Source organism: Ambystoma mexicanum, chromosome 10 (assembly GCF_040938575.1).
Source record: "Ambystoma mexicanum isolate Mex_15411 chromosome 10, UKY_AmexF1_1, whole genome shotgun sequence".
Taxonomy (NCBI): domain Eukaryota; kingdom Metazoa; phylum Chordata; class Amphibia; order Caudata; family Ambystomatidae; genus Ambystoma; species Ambystoma mexicanum.
In genome coordinates, this window is record NC_090932.1 from 244,606,614 (window position 1) to 244,624,506 (window position 17,893).

Sequence of the window (17,893 nt, forward strand, 5' to 3'; positions counted from 1 at the left end):
GAATGGGGAGGATGCTAACAACGGACCCATTAATGACAGGTCCGTTGTTAGCATCCTGGTCTGCTCGCGGGTGGCAGTATGCACGTCTGGCCAGACCAGACGTGCATACCAGCACCCGCGAGCAAACTCATAATGTGGCGGCCCGGTATGAACGGTACCGGTACTTTACCGGCACCGTTCATACCGCAGCCACCAGGGTCGTAATGCGGCCCAATGTTTTGAAATTATGAGTTTTACAATTTCTATAATGAGTCCTAAAGTGTAATGAGTTTGAAAAGGTTTTTAATGATTAGTTTAAAATGTGCAATGATTTTTGGGGATTACGAAAAACAATGAGAAAGTTAACACATTTGGACGTTGAAGTGACCTGCTGAAGGATGTACTAGGCACATCACTGACCGAAAACGGACAGGATCTGGGCTCATTTTGATTCCTGTGCTTGTACCCATCTGTGCATATGGTCACTTGCTGCAGAGACAGAGAAATGTGGAAAAATGGTGGACAGTGGAAAGCAGAGCCCTTTTGGAGCCTGCCTTCCAACAGTGGAACGAGCCAAGGGGAAAGTGCCTTGCAGTGTTATGATAGGTCAGGAAATTAAACATTGTCAAACTCCTGGCCAAGGAGGCATGAGGGACCTATGGCTGGTGGAGGGAGAGTGGGGGAGAGGTGCCTGCCCATTAGCTCCAGTACAGGGTAACTACATCTTAGTCTTTGACTTGGCTTGAGTTGTGATCTGAATCTCTTGACAGAGTGTCGTCAGACTTTCTCAGAGTGGCTCTAAGGTATGGCTCCCAGGAAGAAGAAGGGGTGATTCCATCTCCCACCTTTGCATATGCCTGAATGTGTCAGGCCCCGTAATAGACTCACAGGATCAGAACCCTACCCACCTGCCATAATAAGAAAGATGTACTTCGAAAGCTTCCTTCCTAGTGACATATCTAGTTTACCAGAAACCACCAGTTTTTAATTTCCCCCTTAGGGGCAAATACGTATGCATTGCAGTTTATTCTAGTTTCATGGGCCACTGTTAGCCATGCCCTAGAACCCAGCTATTAACCTATTTATTCACATTACTCACTCCCAACTTTCTGTGCTTGTACATCAAACTGAGCAGACATGCAATGAGATCATTTTGTTCTATGGACCAGAACCTGGACCAGAGTAATATAAAGCAAGAAGGACAGGTTTATTCTTACCTCCTTTCTGCCAAAGCATCTTATGCTCCCTATGATACCTATGAAGTCTCTGTCTTCGCCTAGTTCTGGTTCCGGAAGCACCTCAAGACCTTTCTCTTTGCTTCTGCCTTTGCTCCCTCTCTCCCCTGCTGATCTGTTCTCTCTTGGCACCATGCACCTGGCCACCCTCTGTCCTCCGGGCCCAGGTACCTGCTCATCCGGCCACCCTCCTGCACTACCTCCAGGGCACCCCTTGCACTGAGGTCTGTATCTGTACCCATACAGTTCTCCCCTTTTTCTTCCTGCACTTATGAGACCTACCCTGTCTGCTGCCTTAAGCCCACACTTGCCAATTTCTGGCTGCACTACCACTGTTTTTTGCCTTTATTATTTATTTATTAATTATTATTTATCTGTTTCTCCTTTGCTCAGCACTTTTCACTTCTCCCCCTTCCATGCACTTTCCCCCACCTCCTCTTCCATGCACTTGCACGTTCTCAATGTCACTGGGCTAGTAAGTTCGCCTCCCTTGCCTTGTCGCGCTCTGAAACACTTGTGTATGACTGCAATAGAAATAAAATATCAATATCAATAGGTGCTGTCTTTGGCACTCCCTATTAAGACGCTGGCAGCCCTTGCAGGCTCTTTTCTGCCTCCACTCCTCGACCTGTCACTTGCATCTGGGACTCCACAACATTCCTTAAACTGGATGAACTTTCTTTAAAACAACCCAGCAGAATCACAAATCCCTTTAAAAAGAGTTGGCCTTCATCAGGGGGTTGGGAAAGGTTTCTGGCAGTGACAAATGCATGATGATCCTGCAATGGACATCCAGGCCTTGCACTATGAGTCATCATCCAATTATGAGCCACAGATTATGGGTTGAAAATGGAGTATGTTTGTCAAGTTTGTCGAGCCAAAGAGAGCCCTCTCAGGAAGAGGTTCTTTGAATTCGTTCAGCCAATTAAAGCCTCCAAAAGTAGTTTGATCCCTCATGTCAGACAGAGCTCACATCCTGTACATTTATGGGTTTTGCCAGGCTCAGGAGTGCATTGGGGAGGGAAACACTTGGAGGGTATTTGGAGATTTGATTCAATCTTTGGAGCCGGGAATGAGGGGTTGTAGCTGTTTTGTATTTATGTTGTATCCAGTTTCTGGGTTTTTAGTGTATATTTGTAAGAAATATACCCCTCTGTTTAGTGTTTGTTCAGTGTGTTAATAGTGTATTGTTCTTTGCACCATAGAAAAAAGAAAGAACAGATTTTTTGTTCTTTAATTGTGTGTCCACTTTTAAAATTCAAAAAATCCAAAAACGTTTCTTGACACGAATCTCATAAACCAAAACAAAATTTAAATCACAAATATTCTTTATCGTTTCCCATTTTCCCTTTGTAGTTGTCTTGTCCCACCAGTTGCAGTTCTGGTAGTTTGCTATCTATTGATGTTCGTATGGTGTAGGGTTGGTTTACCTGTAATAGTGGGGTTGTGCTTTGGTGCTCGGGCTGATTGGTGTTTCACCGTTTTGTGTTTTCGAGTAATGCTTACACATGGTTCTCACGTAGATTTTGCAGTGCTGCGAGGGGAAGGGAACAAAGGTTGTAGGTTGTAGGTGAGGGAATAGGAGGTAGAGCTCAATTTCCCAAGGATGGATGAGTAGGATTCCCTAATGGTGGATAGGGAGGGGCAACACCTTTGCTGTTTGTGGGTGCCAGTTCATGCATCAGCAATCGTTTGAGTCGGCAGGGGAGGCTTAGACAATTGGGTCTCTTCAGGAACAGAAGTGGGGGAAGTGCATGGCTGTTGGAGGAGGCCCCAACGTGTAGCACAGAGGCAGGGTTAACAAGGCATGAGTATTTGGAGCAAAGGGCTCTTGTGCTTGACTCCAAGAAGTCAGGACCATTGGAAGAGCAGGAGCGTATGTTCATCACATGGGAGTAGAGGGTGGCCACGGAAAGCATCCTTGACAAGAAATATCGGGAAACTCCAATCAAGGTTTGGGATATTGTGGAGAAATTGGATTTCACCAAGCATGATGACGGTGAGCCTAAGTATGAGAGGGAGGACTATCCTGGGGGGGTGCCACTACAGGAGGTGCATGTAAACGAGTGGAGACAGATAACAATCAGAGAATGAGGTCACAGAGGTGGCAGAGGAGACACTTCATGTGCACGGCATGGTGTTGGGGGCAAGCCAGGCAAAGGAAGACCACCAGAGGACAAAGTCCTCTACTCTCCTAAGTAGCACAACTGGTCGTGTGTGTGGGACTATTGTGCCCTGTCACCAGGGAAGTCAATCATGGGATATGAGCCTGAAGTCTTCCTCAGGTTGGAGAGCTATGGGAAAAGGATCAAGTGCAGGAAGAAGGTAAGAGGCAAGGGTCACGGCATAGAGATGACAGCCATTCGGTACCATATTCACCAGTGGATGAGGCAGTGGGTTCTAGCACTTCCCAATGCATATTGTGGCACAGCCATGATGTTATACATGCCATGGCAGAACTCCAATCCAGCCTGCCCAATTGGTGCCATTAGTATTGCCAACAGTGACCAACAGCTGGCCCCTCTTTCCAGTGTCATCCCAACAACTGCTGCCACAGTACACCACATGCAGTATCCACCATTGAGCAAAGCCCCTTTGTCTACATTTTTAGGCATGGGGGTACCTACTGTCTTTATTGCTATCTGTCTACTAGGTAGGGGAGCTGGACTGTGTAGTAGCGGCTGGCAACTAAGGAGGCAGAAGGAGATTCACCACGTCCACCTGTTTGAGTGGCAGCGGCCTGATGGATCTGCAGTAATTTAGAAAATTCTCTATGGAAGAGCTTGAGTACTTTAGTGGGTGGCTGCACCTGGTGAAAAAACGTCCACACTTTAGTTAATGCTGTGCCATGTTAAAATAGCCTGAGAGCTTTAGTGGGCAGCTTAGCGCTGTGATGATACCCAAGGTCTTTAGTGGGCAACAAAGCCATGTGAAAAAGAAAATCTTAAGGTGTTCAGTCTTGCCTTGAGGAAAAACCCAGCAACCTTAAGGGGTGGCTGTTCCTTGTGGGAAAACATAAGAACATTTGGTTTAATCATCATGAGACAGAACCAGGATTAAACAAGTAACTTATACAATATCTTACACAATAGGTAATGGCATGTTTAAGGCAGCAACTGGTTGGGGCCTCTCAGTCATTATGACAGCTATCTGTTTCCCAATCACGTTTACCATAAAACAATTCCAATCCACTTGTCAGTGCTTGGCATGTTCCTGGGAAAGAATCATTGTTATTGTCCAAGTTGGTGTGTTAGATAGGAGTAGATGATGCTCCCTAGTCTTCCACAATGAACCGACTGTTCATTTGTATACATGGTGACCGTTCATCATGGTCCTATGGTTAGAGACAATAGACAGTGCAGACTGAAAACTCCCTCTGACTGTACAGTGGTGGGCTGGGAGGCAGCTAAGTGATTCACGGCAACTCTCACCAGTGATATTGGCCAGATGGACTGCTCTCCGTACCCATACTGTAAGGGGTCAGCATCCCTCCTGTGCGTGATGTGTCCAGTAGATAGGGATCTCTCCATCTGTTCATCTATGCATCTGTGCATCGGATGGTTTACTGAAAGTTTCTGTTTTTGACCCACCTGCATTCAAGATTCCCAACATTATCTTCCCTATGGGCTGTGCCATTTCGGCTCACGCAGTTTTCAATGGGTGTCATTGTTGGGTTGGCAACAAATGCCATTAATCTTGAGCATCATGTTCCAAGTTTACTTGGTAATATTTGGGCTACAAAGTGTCCTTCTTGCTGCCTGCTTCTTTCTCCAATTGATGTTGCAAGTGCTGCAGCAAAGCATCATTGCACATTTGTACAGAAACTCCCAGTGTGTCGCTTGCTGAAAATCCTCCTCTATCGAAACATGCCCAGACAAAGTAGACAGGCAAGTCCATAAGGAAGCCAGCAGATGCTCAATATTACCTTCAAATCCAACTATGCACGGATCTTGACAACACAGTGTTGAAAGAAGGTCCCTCACCAGCTGTGCCCGCTCAGCAGCACCTGCCAAAGCATGGGCCATTACCATGTTGGTGAGGTTGTGCTCAAGCAGATACACCAGAGGGGGAAGGACACTCAGAGATGCATTGTGATGACTAACCACATTAGCTGCCTCATTGAAAGGTCAAAGCATGGAGAAGACATTACATAGCAGCTGCCTCTGACAACATGTTAGCAATGTCCTATCTAGAGCTCTGTTGTGAGTCTTTAAGTTATCTGTAATGACCTTGCACTGCTCATGTGTCTTGTCCATCATAAGCAAAGTGGAGTTCTAATGGGTGGCCATTAAGGCCTTCAGTTTGTGTAGTGTCAATCTGTATCACACCTGTAGTTGGCGCATATGTTCCCTGCTGGCCTGCCCTGCTCCCCGCAAACCCTGTCACCACTCCCATTCCTACACACAATACAAACCACCAAACAAATGTGCCTGCTGTTTAAGGGAACGTTGAGTGCAGTGCACTTCAGTGCAGGATTAAACTGATTCTTACACTTTTATTTTAAAACGAAACCATTCGGGAACTGTTTCTTTTTAAAATAAAAGTATAGGAACAGTAAAACTGAATTAAAAAAAAGCATAGGAGCACCTCTCCCAACCGCTCCAGCCCACTTTGACCAATGGATGAGCCTGGCTGAAACGCGAGCTGATTGTGGCCATTTCTTTCACTGTCTACGAATTGATGCACAAGCAAATGACCACGTGTTGTAGGAAATATGCAAAGCAGGGATGCTTGTCAATTTGTTAGACAGCAAGGACATTTGATACATTGCATACAGCAACAAAGCCCAAAGGCAAACTAGGAGGTCATATCCACTGTGCAGCCTCCATCATCCTCTCACAGATGTCCAAACCCCTGTGGCTTTTACCCAAATCCTCTGCATGCAAAATGTTGACCTTTGCCGAATTGCTTATACCTGCTGCCATATTTAATTACTCTAGGGCCCCTTCTGATTGTTAGAGAACGGAAAGGCTAGGCAGCATTCCAAATACTGTCTATTGTTACAGTTACTGCCAAACATAGAAGGCAGGCCTCAGTGACCTTTGATGTCGGCGGTTGTGGAAGAAGTGCAAATGTTGCCTTTATTGGATGTAAGATATTCATGACAAACGGGCACATCCAAATATTACATTAAAAAATCATTAAGATAAAACACGAAAAAAACATTAACCAGCACATCAGCATAAAAACATGAAGCGTATATATCCCAAAGACAGTTACAAAGCTCAGAGAGAAATATCAATGTGTTAATTCTTACATATTGCTATACAAAAAGGATGCATACGGTGTTGTTAGGGGGGCTGAGGGGGCTTTAGACCTGGGTCTTTTGTTGGTAGCCCCTAATAGAAGCCAGGGGATACAACTAAAAGGCTAGCTAGCCCCGAGTCCCGACAGTCCTGGCATTAGCATAGCCCGGATCTTTTCCAGAAGTAGCAACACCACATAATCAGGATAGCCAAGCCACAATTGCTTTAGGGCCTCATCACGACTTGGGCGGTAAAGGTAACGCTATTAGCGCGGGCGGTACTAGCCCTACCGCCGAACTCCCCGGCGCTAATAGCGCCGGATCACGAGTTCGGCGGTAATGTAAGTCCCCATTCCCCACTGAGCCCATTCGGGAATGCCTCATTCCCCATTGGGCTCAATGGGGAATCTTCACGCTAATACCGCTGGCGGATTTCCTGCCGGCGGTAATAGCGTGAATTTTTAGCGGATTTCCCCCCAGCTCAGAGCTGGGGCGAAATCCGCCAAAGCCCTAATTCGGCAGACCCTTAAATCTGGCGGTAATAGCGCAACCGCCGGATTTAAGGGTTACCGCCGAAGTCATGATGAGGCCCTTTATCTGTTATAATATAAGAGTACATTTAATTTACTTTTGACAGCGTAAGAATCATCAATCCTTGGGCATCCTGTCCAATGTCAATAGGTACAATCGTACTTCCAAGAATCGAATGAATCGCATCATAACAGGTCATTCACATCGGCTGCACTGGATTACATAAGGCATAGTAGCTTCAATCACATTGGGAGATAGATGGGTGATCAGACAGGTCCTCCTAATCCATCTTGATGGCTATACTTTGCTACAAAGTAAACAATGTACAAGTTACCAGTAGATTTACAATAGGCCATAGTTTCCTACCGCAAATGTGTGCGACTTTAAATAAAGGTAGCAAGTACTTGACCGTCAACGTTTTTCGGCCATCACAAAAGAACTTAAAGTGTAATACAGTTGCATCGCCAACTTCACAGACTGCACAGATGGTGGAGGTATGCCTCTACCTTGCAAATATCCCCACTCTCAGGGTGATCATCCTAAATTTAAGGTAAAGTGTAAGTGAATACGATGGTGAGATTGTATCAAGCTACTCCTCAAACCCAAATTCTTGCTTGTTGGCTAAGAATATACAGTTAGGACTTAGACTAAAAATAGAGGCAATACATGATCAGGAAGAGAGAACAAAGAAAGTCAAAAGATAATATTATAAAATCACTCAATGCAATAAGATAAATACAAGGATAAAATTAATTGTTACAAAATACAAGTGTTTTGGCTTGGCATTAGATATTAAAGGAGAGGGTTTGAACACTAGTTAAAGTATCGTGACGAGAGAAACTTCTCAGAGCCTCTCCTACTTTTCTCGATTGCATTTGGCACAACACTATTTCGCCAGTGATTGCGCTCTAAGCAGCCATGCTCTGTCCACGTAATGGGCAGTTGCATAAACAACATGGAAATCTGCACATTGGCTCAAAAACCTCACAGCCATAATGATGGGCAGATCTTAGACTCTATCAAGATTGGTTTCAAGTAAACTTTTTTCAGGTGGGTGGTCTTGCCTCAGAACAACAACACATGCATAACAGTCTAACTACCCACCTTACATAGTGGACACAAATTAGAGTTAGTAATGCGCCAATTGTTGGTAAAAGTGGCCACTGGGAGAATGCCCAATCTAAAGCGCCGATGCAATGCCTTTTCAAATGATCGGGTCCAAATATAGTTTAGAGCTAGAGTGAATCATCCATTCGCAAAAATCCAGAACTGGCTTCAAGGATGCAACGTGAACCCTATGAGTTCATTACTTGTTAGCTTGACCATTCTCTTGAAGTTCATTATCAAAGCCTGGGTCGTAGCAGTAGGGGTTAACCACAATTCAGACATAGCCAGATCTTGAAGAGAGGATTTAACATGTACAGACACTTTCAGGCTTCTGCCTCTGCCACCCTCCATTGCTAAGAGGTGGAGCGCTGCATCCCAATACTTTTCAAGGGTGCGTTTCTTTCATAGTCAGGTCCGAAAGATAGCTGGTCTCGCACAGATCTGGGCAGCTACCGGGGTACACCCCAGCTCTAAAAAACAAAGTCGGAGCACTATGAGGAAGCATTCATAATTTTTTCAAAAATACATGCTCACATGAACTAAGCTCAGAAATATTGGCGTAAACCCATAGTTCAGATCCGTGTGAAGTGGTGGAACACTTGTTTCTGGAATAACGCCAAAGCTGGGGGACTGCCCCTTTTCCATGTTTCACATAAAAGAACCAAATTGCTCCGCTAACTTGCTCTAAGAATGACTGAGGACTGAGAATGTGAGCTGCCCAGCTACCAGTTTTGTGGAATCTTAGTCCGAAGAAATCAAAGAATTCTATCTGTACAAGCTCCAAACCCTCTACTTCAACCTTAATTCGTCTACGTTTTGAAGGTCGGGCCTGAAGACCATAACCTTTGATTTATCAATGTTCAGATTCAAATGCAACTCACCACGTTTTAAAAACAAAATAGAGAGGCACTTCTTTAAACCTTGCGGTGTAGTGGAGATAAGGTCTGCGTCATCTCCATAAAACAGGGCTGGGTATTTATCAAGTCCAATCTTAGGGCTATCCTGGCGTACCTTTAATAATGCATCTATAATTTCTTGTATATACATGTTAAAAAGGAGGGGGGCCAGGACACAACCCTTTCTGACCCCCGTCTGAACATCAAAGGGTCATGTCAATTCTCCCCCCAGCCCATAACGTACTCTGGCACTCTGAGCAGTATATACTTGGTGAATTATGTGAATCAGAACACTAGGAATGTTCAGAGAAGCAAGCATCTGCCATAATGATTCTCTGCATACTGAATCAAATGTGGTCCTTAGTTCCACAAACGCTACATTTAGACACATTTTCTTTAGACCAACATATTTCTGTATCAATAAAAAAAGCAGAAAACACTGATCCATCATGCCTCTATCTTCCCTAAAACGTGCTCGAAAATCATGAATTATAAATGGCTGTCCACCCAGTCCTGAAATGTTTTAGAAGGACTTTCCCAAACAGTTTCTGGGTGCTATCTAAGAGTGAATTTGGGTGGTAGTTTCCTGGGTTATCCCTGGTGCCTTTCTTATAAATAGGTAGAATCACAACCTGCCTCCAATCGGCCTGTATTTCACTGCTTCACGAAATTGCATTGAATACCTTGCACAGCACCGGGGCCCAGATATACACCTCATCTTTAAACAGGTCAATCGGGATCAGATCGGGGCCAGCTGCTTTACCTCCTTTAAGTGAGTTGAGGGCTCCCACCGCTTCCTCAAAAGACACCACAAGACCAACATCAGCAGGAGTGGGAGTAACTGGAGAAAGTGACAATGTGCATGGTTCATTATCCTGGTACAGGATGGAAAAGTGTGACCACCAACAGACTTCATTAAAATGGCAGTGACTGACCTCCATTCAAATCGCTGGTTGAGACCAATTTCCCAAAAAGCATATGATTCCCGGATTGGAGGACATTCTGCAGGGCATTCCACTTCCCTTCCAAAGCGACAGTCACAAAGTTTTGCTCTATCCATCCCCACAGGAAACTATACATTTGACAATTTCCTGCTTGGCCAACCGGCACTCACGATCATATCAGCAAGGTTTATTTAATAGTTGACTTCTAATTGCCTTGTTGTATAGAGATGCGGCTTAAAGTCGGGTCTCGTCACGTTGGCCCAATTGATCGACCTCCATGTGCAACCACTAACCCTCAGTGACTGGGGGTTAATATCTGCAGAAGATATCACTGAAGGTCTGCGGATCAAGTGCCCATGTTTCTTGCAACACTATATTGTGAAAATTATGCATATAATCACACCATTCGACATTATCAAGTAGTCTTTTCACTCCTGCTTTATTCCAGGATACTAACTTAAAATCAGATAAGGCACCCACAGTATTACCATCCACCCTGTCCAGTCATTTTACATCCTCCAGATCAACATTATAGGCTCTGCCTACGGCGATTGGCCCTCCTCCAGCAGCCTCACCATGCAACCCTAAAAAGCGTGGTGCCAAATTCACCTTGGTTAGCTGAATTCTCAAATGCTGCTGAGGCCCTGAAAAAGGTGTCAGGCGACGTCAGTAAGATCTTGGTGTAACCAGAAAAATAGATCCTGTCATCAATACTAAATAGGCCTTCCACCAATTGCCAGGACTAAAAATAAAATGGAATATAATGAACGTTGGTACCAATCATGGGTACCCTGCCGCAAAGCATGATATCTTTACTGATTATGGAGAGGCAGTGTTTGGAGTGAGATATCAATTGAATGCATTTCTTAACAAGTGACTCATTGGGGTCATTACGACTTTGGAGGCAGCCATGGTGCTTTTAGCTTTTAGCACCATGGCTGCCTCCAAAGTCGTGTCCAGGTCCGTGTTCACTGAATGGGGACTTACCGGGTGATTCCAACCTTGGAGGACCCGGTAATTACCCAATCAGAAAACCATTCCCCATTTACATTCAAGCCCCACAGGGCTCAATGGGAATGGGGAGGGAGCTCAAAGCGGACCCGCAAATAGCGGGCCCGTTATTAGGTCCATGGTCCCATAGCGGCTCCCGCTAAGGACGGCTGGTTTTACCAGCCCGCCTTAGTGGGACCCGCTAAGGGACCTCAGAATGCGGCGGTAAGGGGCTAATGGCACAGGGATCCTTACCAGTGCCGTTAACCCCTTACCGCCGCACTTGTAATTAGCCCCATTGTCCTCAAAGGAGCATGGGGATCATCTGGCAACATAAGTCATCATTATAGAGAGCCTGGGATCACCACCCACAGAGTGCAATTTCCCAGGATTATATTAGCAGTGGCAATGAGTCTGGGTAAGGGCAGGGCATTGGGCCCTGTCAAGGGTGTGTCCGGCTGTCAGGGCGATATGCCCTCCGATTGCTGTTCGGCCCTCTGGGAAAGAATTTCTAACTGTGACTAGGTTTTATGGTTTCCTTTGTCAATAGGTTCTGGATTCTTAACAGCACATTCAGAGATTGGCCTAGACCTATGGGGAACTCAGCTCTGATTAGGCTTTATAAAACCAGGATTGGGATGCTGGGCAGAAGAGGTGGTGGGGGCAGGGTGCTGCCAAAGAGTCAAACCTTTCCTTAATTCTTTCGCTTCAGTTCCCATGGCAACCTCAACCCCCTTTTTTATTTAAAGGGACTATCTCCACCCTGGCCAAGAATGTGGAACCCTATTCTGATTATTCACCACATTCAAGAGTCGCCATAGGTCAGGCACCAACACCAGCGGTTCATCCTTTTAGAGATCAGTGGGAATTTTGTCCGGTCCCAGGGCTTTTTGTCCCTTTCGCGAACTGATAGCTCTTTCAACGTCAGTTAGCGATAAACTAAGGCCGCCTTTTCCTGCTTTTGGTGTATCCCCCTTGGGTCCAGTTTATCGACTAAGCTGGCCAAGACATCCCCATATAGCCTTTGGAAGGACACATGTCTGGACTTATGCTACATTCCAGGTCTGAGTCACCGTACACCTCTTATGTTATTATGCATGTACTGCATTGCAACACACGGCCATTTGTACATTTGTGCATTAGATCAGATTAGGTTGGGGTATGCTTAAAATTCACGCTTTAGGAAGATATCTAAGAAACCATCTATACCTTATGCCCATCTAGAGATTTCTCTCATCCTCTCTTTCCCCATTTCGCTCTGTCTCACTAGATTTCACTCATTTATATCTCTTTCTCTCTCTCTCTCTGAGAGTTGTATTTTTCAGTGTGTTAATTCTTTTTCTGTGTCAATACAGTTACTCTCCCTTTCTCTCTCTCTCTCTCCCCTCTTCCTACATCTCCGTCAACTACTGTGGTCATATGGGCTCTGTTCTCTCGGCGTCACGGCTGTATGGTACACATCTTCTGTCTCCATTAGCATGATCTGGGTTTCTCGTTCCCTTCTACCTCCCTTTGGATGTTTCTCTTATCACTATTTCTCCTGTTTTTCTTTCTCCGACTGCCTCCCTGTCCCTCGCTTTCGACCTCTTCCTCCATGTATATGTGTCTCTCTCTCCATCTCTGTGGTTCTATCTGTTTCCCTCTTTCTGAGTGCCTCCCTCTCTCATTCTATCTCTTTCCATGTCCCTCTCCCTCAATATCTCCTGCTATTACTCCCCCTCTTTTTGTTCGTCTTACCCTCTCTCTCTATGACTCCCCTTCCCACTCTCTATCTTACACTCTGTCCCTGTTTCCACTTCTATCCTCCGCTCCTCATTTCTCCCTCTCATTGCCTCTCTTTTTCACCCACTCTACTTTCCACCATCATCCCCTCCCTCGATATTGTGCTATCTTCTCCTTTCATTCTGACCATGCATTGATAGCCTCACTGCCTAACTCAGCTCATCCCCCCTCTCTCTCTCCCTCTCTCTCTCCACCTCTCTCTCTCTCTCTCTCTCTCTCTCTCTCTTTCTCTCTGTATGTATCTCCCACACTTGCTTGGTTTCTATTTCTAGGTTTACCCCTCTCACTATTGACTTCGTTTTCTCTATCTCTATTTTTCCCCTCTCACTTTACCCCTCTCACGCAATCTCCTTACCTCTGTCTCTCCCTCTGTGCTTAAGCAAGAGGGTATTGCTGCGCTCCCCACTCCACCCCTCTCTGAAGGCTGCCTGGGATAAGAGGGAAGCTAAATTGGGATGCATTCTCCCTGAGATCCTCAATACACTATTTTCCCTACTGTGACTCATGCCAGTCAAACGTGTTAATTAATTTGAGTTTCTAATGTGGCAGTGGCTAATTATTTGACCCAGGTGTTAGAGGATCTGTGCAGTCAGATAGCCACTGGGAACAGTAACACGAAGTGGCCGTACTTATTAGGGTTGCATGTGGGGCAGCTGAGCTTTCTGCAGACACCCTCTTCTTTCCTCATCCTGCCCTAAACAGTTCACCCGTTTTGCAGAGTAAAATCAGCTGCTGCAGAACGCGGCATGACAAAAGAAAAACACAGATACTTTCTGAGGAGGGGGACTGTTTGCTTTGGTTAAAAGTAGAAAGAGAGTCGCAGAGATGGAGTTATCCGCCAAGAAAGAGACGACCCTGGTATTTGGGGACATGCATTATCATTTTATGGGCCTTACAGTAACGTCACAATCACAATTAGGGCACGTTCGGCCTCATTACACGGTAGGCAGTAACCATGGCGCTATTAGCACCATGGTTGCCGCCGGTACCGTACCGAGTCCGCCTTGGTGGATGGCGGAATTACTGCCCTACTCCAAGGTGAGCAGGGGCGGTAATTCCCCATTCACCAAGGCCCTTCTCCATTCCCATTTTTGCCTCCATAGGGCATAATGGGAATGGGGAAGGTGCTAATTACGGTACCGCAAATTGCGGTACCGTAATTAGCTCCGAGGTCCCTTTGCGGGTCCCGTCCTGGAAAAACCAGGCGTTAAGGGAGGACCCGCAAAGGGACCTCGTAGTAAGGCGGTAAGGGTTTACCGGTACCCTTACCGGTACCGGTAAACCCTTACCGCACAACGTGTAATGAGGCCCGTTGTTTTTCCTGGCAAAGAAAGAACCCAGGAAAGACTCTGGCCCTCATTACAAGTCAGGCGTTAAGGGTTTAACGGCACCGTCGGCGCTGTTAACCCTTAACGCGTGATTCACACTTTAACGCCTGCTTTTTGCAGGTGTTAAAGTCCAAGGCGCTAAGCGACCTTGGTGCTAATTACAGCACTGTAATTTACGGTGCCGTAATTAGCGCCTTCCCCATCCCCATTATGCCCTATGGGGCAAAAATGGGAATGGGGAAGGGCAAATGGTGAATGGGGAATTACCGCCCCACTCACCTTGGAATGGGGCGGTAATTCCGCCATCCACATGGCGGAATCTGGCATGGACCATGGTGCTAATAGCACCATGGTCCACCGCCTGACTTGTAATGAGGGCCTGTGGTTGTTGGGGGCTGGGGTGCTGGCAACCTTTTCTATTTCTATTCCTTGTTTCAATCTGAACATTCTAGAAGGAATCAAACAACATTGTGTGCAAACTCAACACACCAAGCTATTTAATAAAATGCATTATTTTACATGATTTAATTGTGATAATATTATAATCTGTCACTTTCACAAATTGTACAATGTCTATTTCTAATGATCACTTCCAGTATATAGTGCAGTCATAATAATGAAAGCAGATTATTATAATGAACTATATGCATTTTCCTGTTGCACTCTTTTAAAATAATCTTATGAGAAAGGGAGTGGGCCAAATAGCACGAATGTGCATAAAATCATACCCCACTTTGGGAGCATACGAATGAACTCAGATATTTATATCTGAAAAAATATGCCTGTGATGAACAGAGATGCATGCTTGAATCACTAACTAAATACTACACACTGGGATTGGTGCACATTTTTGCACATGACTTATCATTGGAGTGTTTGTAACCAGGTACAGGGCCTCATTACGACCCTGGCGCTCACGCAATGAAGGGTGCCGGTACGGGACCGGCACCCTTCATTACGTGAGCGCCGATTACGAGGTTCCCTTTGCGGGACCCGGACCAGAAGTCTGGTGAAAAGGGAAGAGAGAGCTAATAACGGTCCATTCGTAATGTGCTCGTTATTAGCTCCCTCCCGTATTCCTTCAAGGAGGAATTTCCGGGTCCTCCAATTTTGGAATGACCCGGTAATTCACCATTGAAGGAACACGGTATTGGAGCCTGGTTTGGAGGCACCATGCCACCTCCAACCTCGTAATGAGGCCCATAGACTCATTTGGACAGTTTTAGTATTTGGATATGAGGATAAAATGCCTACAACATGTCTTAGTTCATTGTGGTCTGAGCTCTGAATTTGATAAAGAGAGGGCGGAGAGTTGATGCTCAGTCTCAGAATCAGAATATCTGTCCTTATGCATGCCCAGTCCCAAATGCACAGATAATATTATAGAATTAAATATATAGGGGGAAAATGGAAACAAAACAGAGAAGTTTACAATGTGTTGTGTCTGCTTGATTAAAATGTGCTTGCAGGTCACGTGTCGACACTTGTAGAGGATATATGCCTTCTGGAATTGTGGAATCTTTATGGTCTGTAAGTTGATTAAAAACACCCTTATTTTCTCACCAGGTGAATATACTTCACAACTCAAACGTCAAGGAATTTGTAAATCATATGGTTGTACAACCACAGTTTCTACAGGACGTTCACCACCCAATTACAACAATGACTGGTAAGAACACGTAATGACAACAATTGTGGAACACATTAGAGTGTGAAGTCTTTAAACTGTAATGCTAATGACAGGCTTTGTTATCCATTTTGAGCAAAAGAAGATTAATACGTTAAAACACTTTATCATATGCTCAATGGCAAACATTGAGACGATGTTTGTCATCAGATCACATTATAGTTGCACACTTTTCATGAGTTTGATCAATGGGTATTTGAATCATTATATTATATATCACCAAAATATATATTTTGTCATTCTATCAACTCTCTCTGTCTCATCTTTTAATATTATCTGTTTTGTTTGAAGAACCTCCTCTCCTTCTGTTTCATCTTCCTTTCCACAGTTTGATATCACTTGCATCTATACCTAAATCTCGTGCACTTTTAAGTAATATTAAAATGACAGAAGGCTTTTCTAGCAAGAGATGACCTTTAAACTGTACATTCATTCACTTCTCTACCCTGATATCCCAATGTATATGATCAAACCGTCAATGTGTTTGTGAGTGTTAAACATATATGGCAAGTATTTAAACACATGTAGTTGTCCAGGTGTAGGGATAGTGAGATGCATCCAGAATCTTTGAAAACTAATACAAGAGAGTAAACTCTAGTCCATATCCCATTCCTGCCTAAAATTCAGCCCTTTAACTTGCTTACCGTAGACAGCCAGATCAATCCTATTTTCTTCTCGATAACTGCCAGCTTATGTTACTTGATGCCTCTCACCCCTCTCCTGGTAAACCAAGTTCTGGGTACCTCAATCTACTGAGTGATTTCAATGCTAGGCCTTCTGTACCTTTATTTCAATTCCAGACCTTGGCCTGCCAGCTCTATTCAACTACTTGCACTTGACTGTATTTTAATATCAAATCTAGAAGTTTTGAATCTGCTGGGTTTTACCCAAAGGTTGCATTTTGCCTGTATTTCGGAATATCAAATATATGTGTTTTGAATCTACTGGTTCTTAACAAAAATGTTGCATTGACTGTATTTTGAAAATCAAATCCTGTTGCTCTAAAATCCTCGAGCTACGCTAATATGCTAGGCTTAGTTACCTATCTGTGAAATTCAAATCTGAGTACTATTTGTAAAATACTGCTTTGTCAAATGCTAGGCATTCCTTTACCTTGACTATTGTTTCTGGCTGCTCAATTTACTTGCTGTGCTTCCATACTTGTGAAATATTTGTGCTCCTTGCTGCTTACTGTAACCTAGGCCCTATCCCACATTACCCTTTGATTTACTATTTTATTTGTTGCATTTGACTCTTTTTCCCCTAACTTGTTGCTATGCCACCTAGTGAGTTCTTCATGCACTGTGCAATCCCCGTCCTGTTATCCAGCATCCCGCACTTAACGTTGGTGCTCTCCATTTCTCCTATCTACTCAAATTGCTACTCTATCACCTTTCCTACCGGTCTCACGATGTCTGGCAGGAAAACATTTAAAAAAGCACTCCTGGTCTCGAATCCCATTGCGGACACCAACGTCAATGCTTCCACTAGGCAGACTATCACTGACATCATCTTTTCTCTTCCCTCTCTGGACCTATGGACTCCCCGTATGATCTCTATCCTCTCCCCTTTTTCTTCATCACCATTTATTGCAGGAACCAGATGGGAAGTTCTCTTGGCAGACTTATCATCATTGAGGTGCATCATTAATGTCTACCAGAGTGGCACTATCATGGCCCAGCGCTCTTAGATCAACCTCCTCCTTCTTGACAGAAGTCTTCCCACTAGCATCCACTAGCATCCTTCCCTTCTCTTGCCACGCCTCCATCTGCCACCCCCCCTGGCCTCTTCACCCCCACCAACAGATATACCTCGTCCCTGTACCCCACCTCGGAAAACCTTTAAAGGGGGCAACCTGCTTCATCTAGCTACCTTCAAATTCTCGCTGTGCTGTCAAACACTCCTCTGACATCTGTCACCTCCTTGAATAATTTGATGTCCTTGCTTGTGGTTCAATGCCAGCTCTGTCACTGCTTTTGATACTCTCCTTCCTGAGGGTTACAATATCCTCTACAGGTTTAACCGGTACAGAGGTGGAGTGGCCCCTGTCATCGCTGAATGGGTGCGTCAGTCTCCTCCGTCATTCAAATGATGAAGAGAGTGTTAGCAGCTGCTTTTGCTGGCTCTTTCATTCCTCCCCCACTCCTGTTATTGAATCCCACACTGATT

The 17,893-nt window shown here is 44.9% G+C and overlaps 1 protein-coding gene across 1 annotated transcript in view; it reads left to right on the forward strand.

The window, feature by feature from the left end:
* CLSTN2 (calsyntenin 2) overlaps window positions 1-17,893 on the forward strand; it is a 3,665,407-nt gene that overhangs the window by 3,546,382 nt on the left and 101,132 nt on the right. The window contains exon 16 of the mRNA XM_069617773.1: window positions 15,604-15,706. Coding sequence (XP_069473874.1) covers window positions 15,604-15,706 — 103 coding nt within the window. The remainder of the gene's footprint in view (window positions 1-15,603; window positions 15,707-17,893) is intronic.